At 33.6% G+C, this 13,685-nt stretch overlaps 1 protein-coding gene across 1 annotated transcript; it reads left to right on the plus strand.

Annotated features, from left to right (window-relative positions):
- The first annotated feature begins 10,432 nt into the window (after positions 1 to 10,432).
- Positions 10,433 to 13,013, plus strand: LOC107610021 (protein FAR1-RELATED SEQUENCE 5-like). Its single transcript, XM_016312087.3, has 4 exons — positions 10,433 to 10,627; positions 11,671 to 11,730; positions 11,829 to 12,565; positions 12,662 to 13,013. Exons 1-4 carry the CDS (start codon positions 10,433 to 10,435, stop codon positions 13,011 to 13,013), a joined length of 1,344 nt encoding a protein of 447 aa, XP_016167573.1.
- Positions 13,014 to 13,685: the final 672 nt, after the last annotated feature.

Here is a 13,685-nt window from a genome sequence, read left to right on the forward strand (position 1 = left end):
CATATATTTGTTGTAAAGTTAGATAAATCTAACCTTTTTTATTTGTTTGGTTTGTAGTTGTGACTTTACTTTGGCCTGTGCTGAAGTATGTTGTTGAGTTTGTTTTATCATTGAAGTTTGTGATGCACTTACTGAAATTTTTTGTAATTGAAAAGATGAAAAAATACATATGTGTATATATATATATAGTGTGTGTTAAATTGTATTTATTCAAGAGTAGAATAATAGAATACCCGTCTTGCTTTCTTGGCTCTTACTGGAGCTTTTTGACAGGCTTTTCTATTGTGTCCTAAATCTTTACAATTAAAGCATCTAACTGTTAAAATTCTCCTTGCATTTGATGTACATCTTCATCTTTTTTCCTTATCTTACTTTTTCTTGGCCTCCTTAGAAGTCTACGCAATGGTAGTGAAAGCACATCTGTATCATCCAAAGTATCCAAATCCGGTAAGGGGTTGTGTAGTCCAGAATAAGCTATGATGTACTTATCTTTGTTATAATATGCATCATAATAATTCTCCACTTTTCCCGTATGTAAATAATGGTTGCCGCACCATGTTTGCATGGCAACCCACTTAATTGCCATGCTTTGCATTCACATGTATGCAAGCTCAGTAGTTTTATTTATTTCAGTTGCAATCCTTGGTCCAACATTATATGACCAAGACGCAGTAGAAGAAAATTGTGTAGAATACTAGAATCTCATCATGATTTTTGACTCTTAGTCTATCCATTAATTTCAATATAGTCATACTTCTCAAGTTGTCTATTCAAGTATTAAATGACTCACACACATTATTAGTAATATATGGACTTTTATGATTTGTGTAAAATGCATGTGTAGATCAAGTGTGTAATGGAATATCTATCAAATATTGATAGACATCATTATCAAATGTTTTCATCTTTTTCATTACCTTTTTAAAAATAAATTCATTTGGAGCTTTGACAGCCATCCAAAAAAGATCTTGTAAGATCAATAATGGATATTTTGCTTTGAAATTATTCAAAAAAAATGCTTACTACAATGTTTATGTCATGAATTTGGAAAGTACTCAGAAACTGCACGTGTCAATCCCTGACATTAAATAGAAACAAGTTAAAATAAATTATTAATAATGAATAATATTATGTCAAAATAATACAAATTAAAATATATTACCTTTTGTCTATCACTTATTATTGTGTAATGATCATCTCCTAGTGCATCATATAAGCAGTTTAAGAAAAAGCTCCACGAGTCTCTACACTCTGCCTCCACTATAGCAAATGCTATGGGAAATAATCCATTATTTGCATCAAGAGAAATTGCACATAGCAATACCCTCCATATGGACTTTTCAAAATGACAACCATCTAAACCAAAAAATTGTCTACAACCATTTAAAAATCCTGATATACAAGGAGCTAGACACACAAAAATTCTCTTGAAAATACGATTTTCCTCTTCTAATGTCATTTGATCATAGTACTCCAATCTTACTATGCTCCTCCTGTTTTTTTTCTAGTAACAAATTAGCAAACTTAACTATTTTCTTATAACTTAAAGCATGTGAATCTTCAACTTCTTCCCTTCTTTTTCTTCTGGCCCTATATAATTGTCAGGATGGGCTTCAATTCCAAACTTGGTAATCAATTCATTAGACATGAGATCATATCTCACCTTCATCCATGTTATCTTCTACTTCACTTTTTTTCTCTGCAAGTGTAGTCATCCTCGTTCTACTCCTCATCATCGAGATAACCCTCTACACATTGATTCTTATTAACATCATATTTTTCATCACTATCGGTAAATAATTGTTCAATAGAAATTCACTTCCATCGTACTCATTGGCACTAGATATAACTTCAATATTGGTAGACATTTTGCTAAAATGGAAAAAAAAATTGGCGTAATTAATAATATATAACTATAACAGAAGCAAAGAAACGGCGAAAAAAAAGAAGCTATGCAAAAACAAGAAATTCAAAATGAAGGGTTTAATGATATATTCAGGATTGTCAATGATATGAATTTTTTTTGGTAAATTAATTGAGTTTGAGAAAAGGATGTCAAACCTTATTACTTGAATTGATAGTAACGGCGATGATTACACAAAGCTATGCAGCAATGACAACACCTAGGTAGCAATGACAGAGACAGATAAAGAAAATTGGAGAAATTGAAAGAGAAATAGTGCAGGAACGATAATATAGATAAACAGATATTTGAGCGACTACTAGAAAATTGAAATCCTAATTCAAAAATTGAGTTTAGTTAGTAAATAAATATGAAGGGATAGTATGGTAAATTAGAATATTAATTTTATTGAATAAAATATTTAATTTTTTGAAATAGAATATTCTGTTAAAATTTTTAACCAAATGGATTAAATTATATATTTTACAAATAAAAGGGAGATGAGTGTCATTTTAACATCTTTTAAGAGAAGGAAGTGAAACTTTTCCTACTTTTTAACAAAAAAGAATTATAATTAAACTCAGCAAACGCTGGTTGAATCTTAGCTGCTTGCAATTTTTTTTTTTCTGGATGTTTTAACAACATCAGATCCGACTCTCTACTAATTGAGGAGTGTAATTTATCTATAATTTTCCTCCAAAAAATTGTGTGTGTCCTTATTAAAAAAAAAAAAATCACAAAATACTATCATTCATTAAGAATACACAAATTATTCTAATTGTATAGAAAATAAAATATGTAAAAAAAATTCACGCTAAAATATATATTTTTTTATATTTTGTTATAAAAATAGAGAAAACGCTTATTTTGATATCAATTCTAATTAAACCATTTTTACTGAGGATTAAGTACCCCTAATGTTTTGAATATGACATACCGCCTCAATCATCATAAATCATAGACACATTAGTTCTTGGCAACGCTAAACTAGTAGAGCTTGCTAATGTAGCCTATTAATTGAAACTTGGTTGGCTATCAAGTAACATAACTGTATGTGTAAATGGTTCGATTTTCAGGAACAAAAAATAATTGTTCTTTATATTAAACCCTAAAAGTTCATGTTCTCAGTCATAGTTGCAAATTTATGAACCTGAAGCCATGGCTAGTGAAAATAAAAGTTCTTCCTTAAGGATTTGAGATGAAAGGGATGGTTACAGAATTGGAGTGCAGTGTGTGGTCTGTTAGAATTGTGTGCACAAACTCAAATAAAAAAAAAAAAAAAATCATGACACTTACAACTGTCAAAATGGGTTGAACTTGTTAGCTTGATCCGTTTAAATAAGCAGACTTTTAGATCCAAAAATAGGCATGTGAAAATGAGATATCTAATGTATGTGCTCAACCCGATTAATCAATGAATTAAATGTACTATCTTCAAAAATAAACAAGCTAACTCGTTTAAATTTTCTCTCATTCTTTTTTTTTTTCATACTTCAATTTTTTAACAATTTATTTTAATAATCCAACCTAAATATCTCAACTAATAACTTATTAAAAGTGCAAAAAAATTGCCCCCCCAAAAATGAGCACACTGATATTTGAGTAAAATCACCTAAAACTTTTATTAATTTGTAATACACTTATTTTTTTTCAGGATTATACTACGTGCACACCAAAATCAGTCACTAAAATCAGCCACTAGTATAAAATACATGTTGGAATACAAATACACATTGAAAATAAATTAAACTACATATGTATTTATACACAAATATATTGGTGGCTGATTTTAGTGGCTGATTTTAGTGTACAAATAGCATTTTCCTTCTTTTTATCATATGTTGATGCAAGCCATTCTCAACCCAAAATGAAGTTCAGATCAAGAAATTGTGAGCAAAATTAAGAGAGTAATCTCTCAAAAATAAGCAAAACCAGTGAAAAGGGACAACCTCTCTAAGAAAAGTTGGAGAAGAGAAATAAACTTCCCTAATTTCCTTAAACAAGTGAAAAGAAGTATCTTTTGTGAATAAAGATGTGTTTAGACTCAGAAAAATGAAGGTGGGTCAAAGAAGGGAAAGTAAAGGATTGCTAAGATGTTATCTTGAAGATGGAGAAAGAAGAGTTAGCGAAAATTTTTAAAGGAAAACGAAGTTGAATACAAAGAAGAGATAAGGGTCATAACTAAAACATGTTTAATTTTCAAAACTACTTGAGCACGAAGCAATTTGAAGGAGTAGGGGAAATAATCGAGTAAATCTCCATAGTAGTCCCTGAGATTCGCGCGATTACCTAATGTAGTCCTCAAGATCTTGATTTTCCCACTGTAGTCCTCTAGATAGAGCTCCGAGTACTCATAATGGTCCCTGGGCATATTTCTGGTGATGAGTCATCACCGGAGCGCTTACGTGGCGTCGTTTTGCCACGCTGTAACTGAGCTGGCTCATTTCCCACTATACCCACATTGGTCCCTCGCAGTTGGTGTTATTGTACAAAACCTCACTTCTGCACGCTTCACTCTCCTTCTTCCTCGCATTCTTCATCACATTCTTCAGGCTCTCAATTTTCTTCCTCTACGCTCTCCAAACCTACATCCACCCCGATGCCCAACCCTCCACCTTCAACGGCCTTCGTGCTGCCATTCGCCACCCTAGCACTCCCAAAGGCCCTGCTCCCGACCTCAGAAAGTGCCCCAAGAGTAAGGACAAGCTCAATTTCGATGAGAAGAATGCCCAGATCTTCAGGCTCAGGCTCGACCATGCTCACCTCCATTTTGCTGGTCTTGATGGGTTCTAGAAGGTTCTCCTTGCTGCATTCATGGGATTCCTTTCATTGGTGTTGTTCATTCCTGCTGCTAGAATTGCACGTTCCTTTTGGCTTGGAACTGATCAGATTTGTTCCAATTTGTCCATGATCACTTATGGATAGTTTGGTCGCACCATCCTTTATGCAAACCAACTGTTTGTTATATTTACTGCTTTGATTTGGATTAAGCCTTTAGTTGAGATTTTCGTGGATAGTTTGGGGAATCCTTTCTTTAACCATAGCATATTGTTGGCAGCTGTACACTTTATGGCTTTGGGTTCAGCTGCATGAAGCTGTTCTTGGAAAAAGGTACAACAGATATGTGGAGCTTGCTCAAGCAGCATTTGGTGAGTTTATTTGATATAGTTTATTTATTATATCACATTGTTATGTAAAGTTTCATAATTAACAACGCAAGAATGCTTTACATATAATTGATCCTCAAAAACTATGTTGGGTACTCAAACCAAGTTAATTGAAGATTCATACACATATAATAGTCCTAAAACTATCATTGCATGATTTGAAAAGGTTTCAACCTTGCTTTTTCAGGTGAAAGATTGGGGGTGTGGCTTGCTCTCTTTCCAACTGTTTATTTATCAATAGGAATTGCAACTGCATTGATCCTTATAGGAGGGGAAACCATGAAACTCTTCTTCCAAATAGTTTGTGGTCCAACGTGTACCTCAAATTCTTTAACCACAGTGGAGTAGTACTTGGTTTTTACTTCTCTATCCATTGTCCTATCTTAGCTTCCAAACCTCAATTCAATTGCAGGGCTCTCACTCATAGGTGCTGTGACAGCAATTACTTACTCCACCATGGTTTGGGTTCTATCTGTGAGCCAAAAAAGGCCACCCTCCATCTTTTATGAACCTTTGTCATCGCCATCATCTTCTACATCTTTGTTTCTTGCCTTGAATGCTCTTGAATCATAGTATTTTCTTTCAGAGGCCACAATTTAGCACTAGAGATTCAGGTACTAATAATGCCTTGCCGTAAAACTTGTCTAATTAAACTTCTGATTTTTCTCTCTTTAGTTAATGAAAATATGAGATTTTCTTCTTTTTCAGGCTACATTACCGTCGACTTTTAAGCACCCGAGACCCGGCTCGGGTGCCAATGTGGAAAGGTGCCAATGTTGCTTATTTCTTCATTGCATTGTGCCTCTTTCCTTTAGCTTAGTTAATGGATTATGATTGATTCTTTAGGTAACTGCAAAATTTCAAATATAACTGAGTTGTTTGTAGCTGTTTATCAAAATTTGGGGATTTAGGGTTAAATATAGTGGGAGAGACCAATGTGGGTATAAATTAGAAATGAGCCAGCTCAACTAGCCGTTAGAGTCATCCAGCGTGGCAAAACGACGCTACGTAAGCGCTCCGGTGATGACTTATCACCAGAAATAAGCCCAAGGACCATTATGAGTACTTAGAGCTCTATCTGGAGGACTACAGTGGGGAAATCGGGATCTTGAGGACTACATTAGATAATCACGCGAATCTCAGGGACTACTATGGGGATTTACTCGAAAATAATCATTTCCCAAATGTGGGTTAGAAAGTTTGACATTCAAGAAATGTTGTTTTTCCAGAACGTCGGTAAAACTATTTGACCATCAAGCAACAATCATTTGAACTAATAATGAGAAGTTCATCTATAAATAGAATTTTGAAAAATTAAGGAGGAGACGTAATTTCATTCTACAACTCACAAATATACCTAAACTAGAAAGAATTTTCAAGTCACACTACCAAGGTAAAAGAAATGGAGTGTAAGTGTATGTGATGTGAATATTGGGAGCCAATCATTTCTCTTTCTATTTTTTTTCTTTCTCTTTTTCCTTGTTTCTTTCGTTAAATGTTCTTATTTCTTGTTCATTTTCCAGTTTTCACTCTATATTTATTGTTCAAGACTCAGGTGTTTTAATTTCCAATTTCAGTTTAAAATCATTGTTTGATCTTGTTGATTTGCATGTTTCTCTAAGACTATTGTTTTCCGGACTAATTGTAAACCTTTTTACTATCAATAAAGTTAACAACTTTTCGGATTCAAACATATTACAAAGTCTCTCGGTCGATCTACATAAGAGATCAAATAAGTCGTATCTATTCCTTAAATTGAGATCAATAATATAAGTTTGGTTAACACATTGTGTCGAAGTCAAACCAAAATTCAAGCAAAACACCGTAAAAAAAAACTATTATTTCGTGGTCCAATTTTTTCGATTGGTAAAAAATATGACAAATTTCATTCTAAAATAAAGATATTTTATCTACTTCCATAATTGACCCTTCTCTAATATTTTTATATATATCTTTTAATATCTATATTTCAATCTTATAACAGAGAGATGAACCGAGAAAATTCTATCCCTTAACGAGTTGAATTTATTAGTCAAACCAAAAGAACTATTAAAGATCATGAAAACAAGTTTTGTATTTGAAAAACTAGGTAAATTCTATGGAAATTTTAACAATATTTAAAATATTAGGTAAATTTAAAGTTATATTTTTTATTATTTAATAACACTTTATAATTTGAGAGAAAAAGATGTAATCAAATTAAAAAAATACTGATAAATAGTAAAAAATATAACTTTAATTGTAACTACATTCTTAAATATTGTCAACATTTTGTAACCATCATATCTACGGTAACCATAACTCACTACCACAGATGCGCCGAATACCAGTAAAAAATTAGCGACCGTTTTTGAAACTGCTGCGAAATTGGCAAAATCACAGCGGTTCTGGGCTACAAGTTGGCCTCTACTACAAAATTGATCAAGATAGCGCCGGTTTAGATGTGAACCGCTGCAAATTAATTTGTTGGACATATATTCAAGATGCTCATCTTTAATTTGCGAATTCCCATCTTCTCTTTTTCACGCGAACACAAATGGGTGTAGAGGCGCGAATCACACCCCTGCGAATCCTTGCCGCCGTGTAGCTCCCTCCGTCAGTTTCAATTGCTACATCCTTTTCCTTGCTGGTAGGTCCATCACTCATCTGCTCCTTCCTCCTTCTTACATTAGTTCCCTATTCTTAGGTTTGCTCAAGTTTCTTGCTTCAGATTAATGTTATAAAAAATTCTCCTCTTTTAATTTGATTTAGTTTTCTTTCTCCATTAAGGGTTCTAATTTCATCCCTTTTTCTTCTTAATTTAGTTTCAATTTACTCTTTTATTTTATTTTATTTTTGTTCTTACCAAGAACATAGGACAAAAGGAGTGAAACAAAATCCAGTCCATCATAAAGATGCACCGATATTGCTATGAAGACTTGCTGTTGCAGCGCATCCAGTTGTGGGTCGTTCTTATTTGGTATGTGTATTCTTCGTTCCTTCTGCCTTTACTTTTTTAATTTGGGGCAAAATCAATTTTCTTTTAATTTTGATTCATTTTGAAATGTTATGCATTTGTGCCTTCTATTATCTTCTTATTTTTCATGCCCTACATTTGGTTAGTGATTTTGATTATTGTTTTTTTAATTTAATTTGATTCTATGTGCTCTAAATTTTCTTTATTATTGTTTCTGAATTGACATGGTAAACTTGATTCTATGTTCAAGTACCAAATTAAGAATTCTTCTTGGACGGTGACCTTGATTCTATGTGGTAGGTCTCAATTTCTCAATTGATTATTAAAAAAGATGTGAACTCATAAATTTCTCAATCAATTTTATAGATTACGTGTGCTTTAATTTGTGTTTTATTGACTTGCATTTGTTTTGTGTATTATTGTGATCTGTGTATTAAGTAAAATTAAAGAAAGTCTAATAGAGTTAAAGAACAAAAAATAACTTTACCTATCTATAGTTTCACTTGCAGTAATATAATAAATGGATGGTGGATTATTTTATATTTTATTTTATTAATAATATAGTAAGTGTAATAGTTAATGGACATATAGGAAAGGATGCTTAATAAAATTCAAATGCTATAAACAAGTTGCATTTGTCATCTAAATTTGTTATGAACTTGAAGAAAATCTTGAAGCGTTATGTATTTGTGATTGCATATGATGAAACTATCTAATTATATAAATAGAAATAATTTAAATGTTTATCTTTTATTTTTGTCTGTTATATGCTTTATTATATTACTAATTCTTCAATTGTCATTGTGATTGTGCTAAACACAAAAAGCAGAAATAATTGATTAATGAAAAATGTTAAAGGGCTTTCCAAATTGATATTGGTCTTGTAGTATTTCAAAACATTTGTTGTAGAATCCACATATATGTAGATGCACCTCTATTTGCATTGTTATTATTGGCTTAAAAAGTAACTTGGATTTGCTCTCATATTTGAGATTTTTCTGTTCTATGTTATGACCAGATTTATTTACATGGATCTGAACCTCAAAATTTGTATTTAACTCAAATAATTCAAATGACAGTAACTTTGAACCATAAAAAAAAATACATGGATCAAACACTCTTTGCATTGCTTGAATTATTACTAATTGTACAAATAAAAATCTGTGATTTTCAATTTATAGGTGTATGAAGAACGGGACTTGATTCTTAATTAATCTAATTGGCATGCCATGCATCTCAGAAAAAATAATAATTGAAAAAATACTAAAGTCTTCTCTCTGACATAGATACTTCTTGTTTTTGTGTTTCTTTCTTTTCCCATTTACCCTACTTTGTGAATATATCTAGGCTTTTATCTAGCCTTTTTGAAAATTCTAGTTTTTTTGATAAATGCATTCTTCCTTTTATTTTCTACTAGCAGTAAAGTTTTTAATGAGTTGGAATTAAGAGTGTTTAATAATAAAATATGCTTCTTGAGATTCTTTAGTTTTTAACCATCTCAGGTTAAATTCTTTATATATGTTCAATCTATTTTTCTGTAAACTATTAAAAAGATATTTTATCTATATATCCTCAAGTTAAATTCTTTATATATATCTTCACATGAATCCAACGCCAACACACAGTGGATGCATCAAACGAGCGTATCGATGATGTCTTTTTTTGCAGTACAGAACTTTCGTAAAACGGTCATAAATTCAAAGCGAATCCGACCCGATTTGAATGTTGAGGCGAATTTCTGCTGGACTGTGAATCTGCGATTAATTTAATGATTTCATGGTCTGATTAACTGATTTTTTCCCTTTTAATTTTAAAATTTTTTTAAAATAAAAACAAATCAAAATTTAAATTTAAAAATAAAACAAATCAAAACCTAAATCTACTTACCGTCTTTTTTTAGTAGCTCACTTAATCACTAGCTTAGCCGTTCTTTGCATTATGTTGAAGAAGATACAAGGTTAAAGTACACTGCGTGGTGCATGCATAGTATTAATGTGTTTCTTGTTTCTCTCTCCTATTCTTTAATTTGTTTTAGGAAAAGTATAAGGAGATAATATCCCTATTGTACAATACATACAATGGGGTTTAATTGAAATTAAGATTAAATTATGGATAATTAATTAATTTTGATTTCTTTCTAATTTGAATTTTGAAACAAATTAGGATTACCGTAAGTTATAGAATTAGAAAAAGAAACTGCCTCCATCAAGACGGCGTGACCTCCATTCTCTCCACTAATTTGAGAATCTCGCTGCCTCAGCCCTGCAAGATCACTGACTGCCGTCTGCCTCTCTTCCCACCGCTTGTCGTTCGAACTGCGTCCAGGTGGTTTGCGGGGTCTTCGCGCTAGTGCAGCAAACCAGACCTGCAACAAGGAGTATTTGCAGCCGGAAGACCTTCTTCCCAATGGCCACATCTCAAGACGAATGCGTTTCATGCGAGGGTCATCCTTCATGCACACCACCGGACAAAGATACATTAATGGAGTGCGATATCGTTGAACCCCTAGGCTGTGATATGTCTGCCGTTGCAGTGGTTTCATCAGACCAACCTCAAAACATATCCGGCGATGTCATCGTCGACGTTGAGAAGTCGAACAAGGTGAGCAATTTTGAACAACAAATTCTGTCATGGATGTTTATTTTTTGAAAAATTCAGATTTTATGTCACATTGTAAATGAGGTGTTTGTTTTTATGATAAGAGCAGTATGTGATGAATGAGTTGTTATTGAACTAAATGTGTGATTGTTTTATATTGAATGGTATGATTATATCCATGCAGAATTTGAATAAATTAATTAATCATTTCATGTGTATATGATTGTTTTTAAAGGTATGGTATACTTATGTGCAGGAAGCATTTTTATACTTATTTTTATATATGAATGTATGCTGCCTACATATTATATGGCATGTTTTATATGCTAACCATCCTATTATATTTGTATCTATCATGCAGATGGCCATATATTTTATATGAATGTTGAAATAGCCTAAATTATTTAGTTGGTATGCATTGTAATGTATGGTATGCGTATATTGTTGCTAAATGATGGTCATTCAATAAATTTAAAAAGCAATTATAAGGTGATGCAAGGGTTGAAAAACAGGACTAAATTAAAGTGTATAGTACTTGGATTTCCTGCATGTTAATCATGACATGCTTTTTTTAGTGCTTTGTAATGGCATGGTATCTTTATATGATATCTCCATATATTTTTTTTAATATGCTCACATGCTTTATTCATATTATGTGGTTTATATGGATATGGGATTTGTGTATGTGGTTTATATGGTTGTGTGTTTTATATGGCAAGGTATCCCTATATGAGTGTTTTGTATGTATATGATACCTGCACATTATGCTTGCCTGCATATTTTTTATTTATATATTTTACTTATATTTTTTATGTGTAGAAAAGATGTTTTGTATCTGATTCTACATGATTGTCATTGAATGAAAAAAGAAGCAACTAAAGGGTGGTACATGCCCTTAAATAATAGATAAAATGAAATAAATAATTCTGTTGGCATGATTTGTAGCTGTTGCTGCATTTTTGGTGATTGTGTTTGAGATTTTATTTAAATGAGTTTTGATAAGGATCTTAACCGTTTTGGTTACTTTGTTTGTTTCGGAATTATAGGCCATGCAGCTGTCGGATGTTACCGAGGTTGGAAGTGAAGAGATGGAGCTTGGTGATGAGGTTTTGGAATCTAGTTTAATTTTGTGTAGTCATAATGTGCATGTTTGATTTGATAACTAATGGTAATTTTTTTTCTTTCGGATTAATATAAAATATAGTTACCAGACCATGGTTGCCTACAAGAAGACAAGATACCAAGAGTTGGAATGCGGTTTGCTCAGTTACAGATGGCTCATGACTTTTATGTTACCTATGCAAAGAAAGTTGGATTTGCAACTAAGATAAGGACGACAACATATGACAAGATCACAAAGGCTCCCGTTAACCAAGCTATACACTGTAATCGCGATGGGTACCGCGAGTCTCATGTTAAAGCACCAACGCGGAAGAATATGATTTCAGCTGCTGGGTGCAAGGCAAGGATATATGTCAAGTTTGATAAAGACATGCAAGACTGGGTTTTGTTCAAGGTTGACTTGACACACTCACATCCCTGTTCAGTGAGAAAGGCAGTGCACTACCATGAGTATAGGCAGCTGACCATGCATGCGAAGTGCGTGATCGAGGATAATGATGAGGCTGTGATTCGACCAAATAAGACATTCCTTGCTTTGTCAAATGAGGCTGGAGGCCCCTCTAACTTAGGATTCTCAGAGAAGGATTTAAGAAACTATATAGCAGCAAGGCTCCGAACTAGCAATGTGAATGCGGATGTCAGGGAGATGATGAGCTACTTCATGAGAATGAAGGACATCAATCCGAACTTCTTTTACGCGGTGAAGTTGGACGAGGAGTGTAAATTTAAGAGTGCAGTATGGGTGGATGCAAGATGTAGGGCATCGTATGAATACCACAGAGATGTTGTGTCAGTTGATAGCACCTACAGTACAAACAGGTATGAAGTAGTTCAATTGGTGTTGTGCACTTTATTTGTTTAAACTCTATCTAATCATGATTGACATTTCTTATGTCTGGTTGGTTTTTCTGGTAGGCATGGATTACCGTTTGTGTCGTTCGTTAGGGTCAACTACCATGGTAAGTCAACCCTCCTCGGTTGTGCTTTGCTGGGGAATAAGGAAATCACAAGTTATGAGTGGGTTTTCAGCCAATGGGTGAAGTGCATGGGATCTGCTCCACAGCGTATCATAACCGATCAATGTCGGTCCATTTTCTATGTGATCAGGAATACATTACCCGACACACGCCACCGATGGTGCATCTGGCATATTACGAAGAAGTTACCGAGCAAGCTTGGTGGTTACCGCCGGTACAGAGCTTTGTATGATGACCTCAATGACATCGTGTGGGACTCTCGGACTGAGGAGTCATTTGAGGATAACTGAGCATAATTTATAGATGAGTACAAGTTACATAACAACACATGGCTGTTAGGTCTGTTAGTGAATGATTAATTCACACGCTTTAATAGATAATTATTTGGTATCTGAATTTTTCTTATTTGTATTAATAAGTTTGGTGTAAGGTTTCTTTGCTAAAATTGGGATTCTTTATTTTCTGTAGACCTGTATGATGACCGACGCATGTGGGTTCCCATATACTACAAGGGTGAATTTTGGGCAGCAATGAGGAGTACGCAAAGGAGTGAGAGCATGCACGCATTCTACGGTGGATACTTACACAGTAAAACTAGCTTGGTTCAATTTGTTCACGAATATGACAATGTGCTTGGAGTCAAGGAGCAGAGGGAATTGGAGGATGATGCTGCAGACTCGAGGGGGGTTATCCCTTGTGCAATGAGCTTGCCTATGGAGAAACAGTTTCAGCAAGAGTATACGACGAGCATGTTTAGGGATGTTCAAATTGAGTTTGTGAAGAAGGCTGACTGCAGAGTTTCTGTAGTTGATGAATAGGGTCCATTGGTCTGCGTGAAGGTGGAAGAGGAGAAACTAGTCAATGATACTATTCTATGCGTTCCGTATGATGTTCACTTTGATCGTTCCACACAAGAGGTTCGTTGTGAGTGCAATCTTTTTGAGAGTTTAGGTGTGTTGTGC

This window comes from Arachis ipaensis, chromosome B7, assembly GCF_059453495.1.
Source record: "Arachis ipaensis isolate K30076 ecotype BB chromosome B7, ASM5945349v1, whole genome shotgun sequence".
Taxonomy (NCBI): domain Eukaryota; kingdom Viridiplantae; phylum Streptophyta; class Magnoliopsida; order Fabales; family Fabaceae; genus Arachis; species Arachis ipaensis.